This window comes from Topomyia yanbarensis, chromosome 2 (assembly GCF_030247195.1).
Source record: "Topomyia yanbarensis strain Yona2022 chromosome 2, ASM3024719v1, whole genome shotgun sequence".
Taxonomy (NCBI): Eukaryota; Metazoa; Arthropoda; class Insecta; order Diptera; family Culicidae; genus Topomyia; species Topomyia yanbarensis.
In genome coordinates, this window is record NC_080671.1 from 217999041 (window position 1) to 218011298 (window position 12258).

The 12258-nt window shown below is 34.7% G+C and overlaps 1 protein-coding gene and 1 long non-coding RNA gene across 3 annotated transcripts in view; one reads left to right on the forward strand and one right to left on the reverse strand.

Annotated features, from left to right (window-relative positions):
* The window catches only part of LOC131682906 (uncharacterized), an 834740-nt gene extending 825577 nt beyond the window's left edge, over positions 1–9163 (forward strand). For both annotated transcript variants that reach the window (XR_009304248.1, XM_058964718.1), the window contains one exon: positions 6242–9163. Coding sequence is in view for 1 of the 2 variants with exons in the window: in XM_058964718.1 (XP_058820701.1) it covers positions 6242–6328 (87 nt within the window). In the remaining variant the exon portion in view is untranslated. The remainder of the gene's footprint in view (positions 1–6241) is intronic.
* LOC131682910 (uncharacterized) overlaps positions 1–11330 on the reverse strand; it is a 70695-nt gene extending 59365 nt beyond the window's left edge. The window contains exon 1 of the long non-coding RNA XR_009304252.1: positions 11243–11330. This is a non-coding gene — a long non-coding RNA (uncharacterized LOC131682910). The remainder of the gene's footprint in view (positions 1–11242) is intronic.
* Positions 11331–12258: the final 928 nt, after the last annotated feature.

Below are 12258 nucleotides of genomic sequence, written 5' to 3' on the forward strand. Positions count from 1 at the left end.
TTTTACAGTAAAGATAGAAAGACGGCGGTTTCAACTAGCATATTATGCAAAGAGTTTACGAGTAATAGTTAACAGAATTATTAAAAGAAGAGAAAGTAAACACTCATTGAAGATATGTCGTTTCGAATAAAAGCTCTAGAATACTCGGTGGTTTGTTTACTTTGTCAGATGCTTGAGTGCGAGTGCAACTGTATAACTCTCTATTGAGGAAAACGTATAAGCTTTTTTCAAAACAAAAATTAGGTACTGACCCTTATTTTAGTTTTTGCACGAAGCGAAAAATGAGCGCAAGGGCAAAAATTGACAAAGCTGTGCTAGGCTGTGCATTTATAATAGAAAACTGTGGAAATCTGTGTATTCAAACAGAAAACTGGAAACTGCAGTTTTAGAAATTCGTGCAGCATATTGTATACTAGGGTCTAGGATAGCATCCGCCACAGAGATGCCAGGTACTTTTTTCCAATGTCTGCAATAATAATTTTAAAAGTCTGGGAAGAACAAAAATGTCAGGAAAGTTAGTGTAACCAAAAGCCTTTATATTCAAAAATCTGCAAATATCTGCAACCAAACTAAAAAATCTGCAAATATCTGCAACTAAACTAGAAAATCTGCAAATATCTGCGTCATCGAAAATATCTGCAGCTTAAATTAAAAGTCTGCGAATTTGCAGACTTGTCTGCAAATCTGGCATCTCTGATCCGCCAGCTCTGTCCCCTGTTTTTGAACCAATTCTGAACCAGCTCGTGATTGGACGAAAGTGACATAGGCAAACCTTCGGCTTGGAAACTAAAAGTACTAAAGGGCTGCTTGGAAGTGTTATCATATAGAGGCATGAAGATATTTTTCGTAATGTCCAACAACGAATATATATTATTTTGTTTTGCTGTATTCCGATGGAAAAAGACGTTATGATCGTTTGAATGCGGATATAAAGACTAAATCTTTGATTTTTCCAGAAGCATGAAATTGGTACATAATATAGAATATTTTAATCAGAACAAATATACGACCGAAACAAAACAAATATTTTGGCAACATTGGTCGAGTGGGGGTATGTCGTTTTCAACAGGGATTAGTAAAATATAAGAAGAAGCCAAAGAGAATAGGGAAAGAGACGAATAGTGTGAAGCCAAAAATACCTTATTGAGCAGACCAATCGTGCAATGTAAATAAACATTACTCATGCCTGAGTTGGAGGAGATAAGTATTGTACTTCTATCAAAAAAGAAATTTGAATTTTCATCAGAATTTAGTTCAATCGTGATTGTAAGGTGCATTCTAGAGTATATGTATGAGTAAAAATAAGCTTTAGAATTATTTCATCTCTTTGTTTCGAAATGCACATCGTTTGATAAACAAATCCATCGATCGACATACGGTTTGTTTTCAAAATATAATAGGAGTCATTTAAAGTGCTACCTATAGAAGCGGTTGCCAAAATCCTAGTGTTGAAATCATCATAAAGGGCGTGTTGCCGTTTTGACTGATTTTCACTCTTCGTCTCTTTCCCTATTCTCTTTGGAAGAAGCCAGCTGGCGGATCCTATCCTAGATTGTATACACGCAACCGAAAAACTACCTAAAATTGAGTACTTTTGACTCAAACTCGGGGTATCGTGCAGGAAGGTAAAATTAGGTAAACCATGTAGAAGGTAGTTTCCATTTAACTACTGAAAAAATCATAACTCAACCTTGAGTTCAATTTACTTAAATTTAAGTTGAATATACCTAATTTTGAGTATACCCCAAACAACTCAAAAGTATCTTACTGCATGGAAGACCTCGACTCAGTCGAATCTCGTTTTGTTTTTGGCAATGGCAGCACTAATAAGTACAAAAGCGACGCACAACTCAAAAGTACCTAAATTTAAGTTAAAAGAACTTATTATGTGGGTTGATTTATTTTGACGTGTAGAGTTCTATAGAGTACTTGACAATCTGTAACTGTATTAGTGGGTTAAACGATTTGTTTTCCTCCACCTGACATAGGTGGAGGAAAATAAATCGAAAATAGCTTTTCGGTCGGATTATTTTCATCATGGAATCTGACCAACCGGTATCGTGCATGTCCGGAATAAGTTTTACAGTGTAAGAGTATTTCAAAACCATTATAAATACTTTAGGCCAAAGAGAATAGGGAAAGATACGAAGAGTGAAAATCACTCAAAACGGCGACACGCCCTTTATGATGATTTCAACACTAGAATTTTGGCAAGCGCTTCTACAGGCAGCACTTTAAATGACTCCTATTATATTTTGAAAACAAACCGTATGTCGATCGATGGATTTGTTTATCAAACGATGTGCATTTCGAAACAAAGAGATGAAATAATTCTAAAGCTTATTTTTACTCATACATATACTCTAGAATGCACCTTACAATCACGATTGAACTAAATTCTGACGAAAATTCAAATTTCTTTTTTGATAGAAGTAAAATACTTATCTCCTCCAACTCAGGCATGAGTAATGTTTATTTACATTGCACGATTGGTCTGCTCAATAAGGTATTTTTGGCTTCTCACTATTCGTCTTTTTCCCTATTCTCTTTGCTTTAGGCGAGCTATTTCAAATGTTCAAATTGGTTGACAGTTTTATATATGACAGCTGGAGGAAAACAAACCCCCAATTAGTGTGTGTGATATGATTTGCATAGAACTCTATGCAAATCATTTCACACACACTACTTGGGGGTTTCCTTCAGCTGTCATATGTAAAACTGTCAACTAAATTAAACGTTTGAAAAAGCTCGTTTAAACTATTCATAGTGGTGTTGAAACACCCTACGCCGCTGGAACACTTATTCCGAACGCGTGCAATACTGGTTGGTCAGATTCCATCATGAAAATAATACGACCAAAAAGTTATTTCCGATTTGTTTTCCTCCACCCGAGACAGGTGGAGGAAAACAAATCGTTGAACACATACTAATGCAGTTACAGATTGTCAAGTACACTGAAAATAATCGACACGATAAAACCATATGCAATTAAACATCACTTTCATGTGAGTTCTCATGTTAAAAAGTAAAAGAAATGATTTTCCTTTGAATTTCACATGAAAATCCATTAAAAAGCATTTCATGTGGTGTTTCAAATTAAATTCAAACAAATTCCACCTGAATATGACATATTTATACATTGATTGTTCGTTGCCATGCTATTGAGTCGTAAAGTATGAACTTTCCACATGACTTTCGCATGAAAAACATGTAGCGCATTTCTACATGTAAAACAATTGATCTCACCGATTCTTCTGCCAATGAAAAACTATTCAGCTTTTTGCTGGTGGCTGCGTTTTCAAATGCGCACTCTATTTTGACAAGTTGTCTGTACAGTGTCAACTTTCACAACTCGTCAGCAGTGTCAATTTTGACAAACGGTCTCATCAGCCTTGAGTTTCACGGCTATCATGTATCCTGCTTATTTATTTTCTTAATAAACGTTAAACGTCAAATTTAAAATTTGACGCCTTTTTCGATGATTTTAATTGCTTCGTGAATTTATTTATAAGCATATTCTCAGCTGTTTGAAAGTGTCGAGAGAATTATGCGACTTGAACCTCTGTTCTTACCTAAATTCATCACATGAAATGACTAATAATAGCACATGAAACTTGCTTTTAAACTACCCGGAAAGGCATCTTCTGACGATACAGTACCTAAACTTAGACCTAAACGATGTTTGTTCGCACCTGATTTTGGATACAAATTTGTAGCAAAATTTAGCACCAAGAATTGACAATTGGTAGCTACAGCTGCAGCTGCGTTTACCGAAGAAATCAGTTGCAATCCACCTATCTTATTAGTTACGACTAGAGTATCGCTGATTGGTTTTCCTCCGCATGATAATCGCCCAATTACATTATAAGACTAATTAATTGCCATATTGGTTGACCGATTTTTGTTTGCCGATTGCGAGTAGCGAATAGTTTTGAATAGCAAATGTTCTGTATCCACATTTCGAGTTGAGTGCCGCTGTTGAATGGGACTACAGTTGACTGTGCGAATCCGTACCGAAATCAGTTTAGTTTTTCAACTGAAAAATAATATTTTTATTTGACGTTCAATTTTAGTTGAGAGCAGAAGTGAACGCCTACCACGATCAAAAAATTGAATCTGAAGGACGGTTTGTCAAATTTGGCAAGACTGATGATTTGTCAAAATTGACATTGGACGGACGACTTGTCAAAGTGGGGTGCGCATTTGGGGACGCAGCCACCAACAAAAAGCTGAATAAGTAAAACAAAGTGATATTCACGTGTAATTCATTTGCAAATTTTAGTCAATGGTATTTCTTATGATGTTGATGTGCTTTTCACACCTTGTTCGCATGAATTTCATTTGAAAATCATATTTCCCACACTCGAATGGATATTCAAGTGGCAACCGTGTGTATTTCATGTGTTTGTGGATTGAAATAATTCAATAGATTTCCACATGATATTGCGAATCTTTTCTAAAATCCACATCGTGACATTTCAGCCATGCGCCACCAAGCCGTGAGCCGAATTACGCGCATATTCACTTTGCATTAGTGCAAGCGAAAAAACGGTTTGACGTTTATTTTTGTTTCGTTCACACTCATGTGTGTCACATATAGCAACAAATCGACGAAACACTAGTTTATCTCGGGATAGGCAATATTAACGTGTTAAGTTTTTTCAGTATACTCCATTAATCTGTGAAACAGATGAATCTATGCACCTGGCTAGAAAAACTCTAGAAAGAGAACTGCGGAGACTCCATTTTGGATCGATTGGATTCGCGTTTAGCTGTCAAAAAACGAATCCAATCGAACATTGCCTATCCTTATAACATTGGACGTGTTGCCATACAATGCCGGGGCATACGTTGCCAAAAATGCTGTTTTACTCCCCGCAGTTCTCTTACTAGAGTTTTTCTACACCTGGCATCCTTGAATCTTTGCAGAGATGCCAGATTTGCAGACTTGTCTGCAAATGTGAAGACTTCTAATTTTACACGCAGAAAAAAATTTAGCAAAAAATAAACAAATTTTGGTTTTAAATAACAAGCTTCCCGTTTGATATAGTGACAAACAAGATTCAGGTTTGATTTAATCAATACTGTTGGTTGAAATTACCAACAAATTCATTTGTTGGCTTTTCAGTAGTTTCAACAAATATATCGTTTGAAACAACAAAATCATGATAAGTTTAACCGAACAAACAAGTTCGAAGTAACATAAACAATTCTTTTGTGTTAACCAAAGGAGAGAACAACTCAAATTTAGTTGCAATTAAACAAAGATTCTGTTGATTTTTAACAAAGGGATCAGTTAGATCTAACAAATTTTATTTTGATTCAACAATGTTTCTATTTAAAATGTAAACAGAAGTATTTGTTGAACTAAACCAAATACATGCTTACGAAACACGCCAATTTCAATTTGAAACAGTCATTCGCTACGTTTTAGATCTAGGGGCAGATCACTTGTGATGCATTTTGAAAAATCAGCGAAATTAAATGCATTTCTTTCATTAAAACAGAAATCCAAAATGTATTTTGCGTAGCGTGCAATGTATTTTGCGTTGCGTGTAAGATGTCAAAACCCTACCAAAAACTAGCCCTATGTTCAACACAACGTCGAACAAAGTGGATCAGCGTAGGACGATTATTAAACAAACTTTTGTGCGAGGGAGTGCAAAGATTATGGAAAAATGGAAATTAAATGCATTTTTTCTAAGTTGAAGCAAATTTGTTATACATTCCTAGAGTGATTTGCCCCTAGTTTTAGATTCAACTAAACGTTTTGTTGATTCAAAAAGGGCTGATTCTTCTGCGTGAGATGCAGACTTTTTTGGTTGAACAGATATTTGCAGATTTTTTATTTAGGTTGCAGGCAGATATTCAGAGATTTTTAAAAATAAAGGCTTTTGGTTACACTAGTTTTAAAGCTCAGCTTTATTATTTTAGGTTTTTCCTCCATAAGCTATTTCTCTCTACTTATCCTGGGGTATGAATGCACTATTTTCTGTTAATATTACACATCATCATTAAAAGGACATTTTTGACGAAAAATAGTTTTCCTTAATTATTTTGTATTTCCCAGACCATTAGAATTTTCATTGCAGGCATTTTGAAAAAGTACCTGGCATCTCTGTCTTTGTGAAATTTTGATTCAAAATTTAATGGCCATATAAAATTGGTCTTTGAGAAGCATTTACTATCATTCACCATTATTAATAGCTTCACTAACTATTGCATATCTTTTCTCTTGCAGGATTGGTTCTCACGACAGCAACTCGTAATGTTGGTCTTAATAATAAATATAGCTCTGGCGATAATGTTCTTCAAAATGCTAACATAGCGTAAGCTGAGCCCATGTTTGCATTTCAGCGCACATCTGGATATAATGACTGAATGTTAGAAAAGGCGAAACCTGAAGACGACAATTAAGCGAACATTATGGGATAACTAAACATTGCTACGCGTGGTGAAAAAGCACTGAGACACTTTGTACTCTAAATTTGTTACTATGCGAGTTGCTTATGGACTGAACGTAGAAATCAAAATGTTAAACGACCACAATTGTTAATGTTTCGAATAACTCTTACATTTAATTGTTTTTGTTATCCGTCTCTTATTTAAATTTTAGTTTGGCAACGACGAAACGAACCGCACATTTTAGCTGGGATTTTATTTTATAGTTGTTTCATTTCTAGCAATTCGATAAATCCTAAAAAGTTTGCAATCATTAGGTATCTTAAAATTCGCCAAACTTTGTTGTTTGTATGGTGCCATACAATATTACTCAAATGTTAGCCCTCGGATATTAGTAAATTTCAATTAATACCTGCACAAATGTTTCAAATTCAGCGTATTCCATTACTAAGTTAATTTAATTTTTTGTAATTGCGTTGCATCTAAGTGTAGTTCGTCTACTAAAATGCCTATACCCGGTCAAACCATTCGGAATTTGATTCGGAATCCTGAATGGAGTCATTATGGATTCCAAATCGTTTGCAACAACCGATTCTGAGTCGGAATCGGTTGTTGCATTTGATTTGGAATCCATAATGACTCCATTCAGAAATCCGAACCGGTTCCGGAATGAGCACAGGTTCAATGCTGTATTATCGTTACAGTTGAAAACTGGAAAACACAACCTGCAATAATCGCTTTCTTGTTCAGTGCTAATTCAGCACGTCGGAAGCTGAGACGAGACATGCAAATAGCAAAAAATCGAACGTCAAATGCAGCCAGGGGTACTGTCAAATGCAGCCAATTCATTTAAACTATGTGAAACAAAAAGAGAGGCTATGTGGGACAAACAATAGAATGAATAGAACAAATGAAAAAGAAAACATCTATCGGCAAGTCCCGTCCCAAGTCGGAAGTAGTGCGCATTAAAGCGCATCACTGACAGTGATTCACTATACGAATAATGCGCACTGCATCCGACGTGATTCTTTTGTGTAGGGTAAATGATATTAAGTTGGGCTATAGAGAAACTGATCAAGATTGGGACTATTTGAAAAATATGCAACAGAACATATTAAAACGAAGTATATACTGTAAAATTTAACATATAGTAATCAATTTCCCATGGTTACACAATGCTAAAAGTATTTCTAGAACACCACATTTTCCGAAAAAAAAATTTTCTGATACATCATGCCGTTTGCTTGCTCATGATAAAACGCTCGAAAATTGAAGTTTTATATATTCTAATGTAAGCAAACACCAATACATTTACACTTAAATAGATTGAAAGTACTACGGAAAATGTCAGAAATTAGATTTTAAATAAAGTCTTATTATGGTTTTTTGATATTAAATCGCACTAAAGATAATCGTGATTGAGACCACCAGTTTCAGCAATTCACTCCTAGAGGAGCTATTTATGGTAGCATTCTGTTATGAGAAAAATCTAATTTTGGGCGTTATATACGCTGTGCTGAGAAAAAAAATCTTATATGCTTTTGGCATGTTTTGATAGAATATACTCTTGATAGGTTTCATAGATATTTGAGCACTAAAACATATTGAAGCTTTTAAAAATAGCCGAAATTATAGTCCTAATCAAAATTATTTTATTTCCATTCAAGATAAGCGCATTCTCACTCATGATCCATATTCTTCAGTCAGTAAAACTGTAATTCTGGTTCCAATCACGGTTTGATTTAAATTTCCATCCAAAAATTGTCAAAATATTAGTTTTACCTGTCATCTAATACGTGTTTGCTAAAATATTTTTCTAATTTTACGACGATACTACAGAAAAAACAACAAATTGTCCCACTCAAGATCATTCGGTCGGTGTTAAGTCAGACCGGACTAAGTTGCAAAATCTTAAAAGTGAGATAATGATAGCACTGGATAAAGAATTTCGTCATCTACATTCGACATTTGCCAAACTTGAAATATGTAACAATAAACAAGAATTATGGCAAAAATTAATTTTCAATTATAATGTAAAGTATGCTGCGATCAACTCGTTTTTCTATAATTCAATATTTTGTCACTTAGTCCGGTCTGACTTAACACCGACCAATTAGCATAAATTATGGCAAAAATAAATTTCCATTAATTTTATGAAGGATGCTGCGATTGAAACTTTTAACTCGTTTTTCTCAAAATCAACACGTTGTCATTTAGTCCGGTCTGACTTAAAACCGACCATTTACCCTACAACAAGAGAAAATATGCGTGTCGCTGGATAGATTTTCCAGGTTCCATTTCAACCAGAATATACAACTTAAATATGCAGACATCTAGGATAGACGCTCGCTAGTTCATCTCGACTCATTTTCTGATGACCACAACACGAATTTTTTGAATGAACCATTCAAGTACCGCCATCGGGGCTACTTAACGCCAAAAGAAGAATTTTTTGTACATTGCAATCTAGAACTACGATCACGCGACTTCAAATTTGAAACTGTATGATGTTTTACATGTGACAGAGCTACCTTTAAAGACAGTGAAAAGAACTTTTTGAAAATCAAGATTGAACATGAGATATAAAGAACTAAAAACTGGCTTAAAGTCGTCCTCTAAGGGGGACTGCTTTACGATAATTTTTTTTTACCAAAATCATGTAAACTTCTTGATTAATTACTAAGGATTACTCGTTATTTGTATGTAAATGTAAATGAAAATGAATTTCGTGCTCGTAAAAATAAAAGGGTATGTTCAAAAACTGCGTTACACGCATCCTGTAACCTTGTTTTGGAGAGTCAATAAGTCCTACAACGAATAACAGCCAGCCGGCATATAGGCCCAACAACGAAAAACAGGAAGTCGAGAAAAACACTGTTGAAGATGTACTTTTTCATTGAGCCTTATGATTTATAAATCTTTATTTTGGTATTTTTCTCAAAATATATTTATTTGTGGTCCGGTGTGCAAAGGCATTTACAACAAAAATGCGAATGGGACTGTTATATAAAATAGGCATGTTAGTTCAGTCACCTTTGATGATCTATTTCCAACAAACTGAGAATTTTTTTTTGTTTATTGAGCCTTTCACCATAAAATCATTCTTCTGCACTGCAGAACTATTCTCCGCTGCGCTTTCCGTCATTCCATAACGAATTGCTTTAATACCCATAATACTTCTAGAAACGATAGCGTATTTATATTTTTGCACCATAGCAAGAGCAAGATAATTCATCTAGTCAACTTGCAAATTATTAATTACTTTTTTTCAAAACTATCAAACTAATACGCTAATGAAAATCTGCTTTGAATTAGATTAAAATCAAACCCCAAAATAAGAGTAAATTTTAGAACAAATATACAGATTGTGTAATATTTGCTTTTGTAAAGATTTTCATAAAGCAACCCCATTTTTAGATAAAAATCAATAATGTGGGAAAAAGCACGAACATAAAAATAATTGAATTACATTGCCAGGTTAATTTAAGATAATCTCTCCCCTCTCATCTAATAATTTGATTAGTAGGGGAAGATAGGGTAAAACGCACCCCTAAGGAAAGATGATCATAACTCAGCTATAGAACATCCATTGGGAGAATTTAATTAATTATATCGTTTAGCCAACATTTTCTTCTGTAATCACAATCATTGCAAAATATTCAAAAACATGAAAATAATTCAATTCTTCAAAATCATTAAAAATTACTTTTTTCCTTTTTTTTATATTTCGACTATGTTAGTCACATTTTCTTTTTTACATTTTACGACATTCAATTAGCTAGAGATTACTGGGTAGGGAAAGTTATGAAACTTAGAGCCATAGTACTCAGGGCCGGCGGAAAGCGTGGGTAGTATGGGTAGTACTACCCACTCGAAAATAACCGAGTGGGTAATTACCCACTCGAAATATTGAACCATTTCAAAAAATTTAGATGTGCAACGCATGTATCTCGCACTACACACGTTTGAAAACATCGATGTACCACAATTCCATTTGCATAAACGAACGTGATTTAATGTGAATGTAATGTAAGCGTGTGCATTGCGAAAAGGGAAAAAAATCCTTACTAATCGACCACTACCCCTATGCTTTCTACCCACTCGGGCGTAAAGTGTTTCGCCGCCCCTGATAGTACTCAAGCGAGAGCAAGGATGTGAAGTAAACAGATCGGAACACTAGAAGTGGCAGGGTCATTAGAACAGGCTTAATATCGTACGGGCTTAATCATTGTCTTCTGTTAATGAGGGTCGAGCTTAGGCAGAATAACTACGAATCACCCGAGTTCACTAACATGTGTCCTGATAAAGGTAGACGTGTCTATCTTTACCGTCACATCCTTGCTCTCACTTGAGTACTATGGCTTTAAGTTTCATAACTTTCCCTACCCAGTAATCTCTAGCTAATTGAATGTCGTTAAAATGCAAAAAATAAAAAATTAAAAAATACCTTTTGAATAATAAGCGGGGCAAAACGCACCTGTGCGGGGGCAAAATGCACAACAACGGGTATAATGCACTATAACAACGGGGTAAAATACACCGCAGCAACGGGGCATAATGCTCGGCGAACAATCAAGTAATTTTGGCGTAAAGTAGCCCCCGTGGTGCAAAGTATCCCCCGATGACGGTACTGAAATATATTCTTTTGTGTATATAATTTTACCTTTTACCAAACTCTTGAAATGTGCGTAGATAGCCTTTAAATTAATGGAAAATAAGGTATGGTAAGTCTTCGAGTTAATGATTCTACTAGGCCAATCATCCTATAATGTTCCCTTTACGTTTCACCTATCCCAATATTTTTAACTATAGAATCACATATTTGATATCCAGATCTTACAGTCGTAATTCGCTGGATGGAAATTTGGTAACTGAACTACTTTTTAGTTGCACCTTCGCTAGTTGAACCAGGATATACTATTGCCAGATTGTGCTCACTTATTTTAAAAGAATGGCAAAACAATTTTAAAATGAAATTGGTTTGGTTTCATCCACTGTTTACATAATCTCAAAAGCACGACAAACTAATACACAGTAAATTCTTTTTGGCACAATTTTGTAAAATGACACAATTGACACATTCTTTCGTGACGTTACAACGATTCATTCGACAAATCTGTTATAACTTTATCAAATGAACGCCTACATCAAAACTTATTACAGATTCGGAAAGTAGATAAAATTTCACGAAAGATTCAATCAACATAAACGGAATATACTGGAAGAGGATTGTTTTATGACCGATAATGTAACGTGATGCTACAACGCGTGTCAAATTAGAACTTTCAACGTATTTCAATACAAGTCAAATCATCAAATTCTAGTATATTCAGTTTATGTTGATTGAATCTTTCGTGAATTTTTTTCTACTTTCCGAATCTGTAATAAGTTTTGATGTAGGCGTTTGTTTTATGACCGATAATGTAACGTGACGTTACAACGCGTGACAAATTAGAACTTTCAGCTTATTTCAATACAAGTCAAATTCTAGTATATTCAGTTTATGTTGATTGAATCTTTCGTGAAATTTTGTCTACTTTCCGAATCTGTAATAAGTTTTGATGTAGGCGTTTGTTTTATGACCGATAATGTAACGTGACGTTACAACGCGTGACAAATTAGAACTTTCAGCTTATTTCAATACAAGTCAAATTCTAGTATATTCAGTTTATGTTGATTGAATCTTTCGTGAAATTTTGTCTACTTTCCGAATCTGTAATAAGTTTTGATGTAGGCGTTCATTTGATAAAGTTATAACATATTTGTGGAATGAAGATTCATCAAATCGTTGTAAACTTCACGAAGGAATGTGTCAATTGCTATTGATGTCAGACCGGCTGAATTGCGAAGTACATA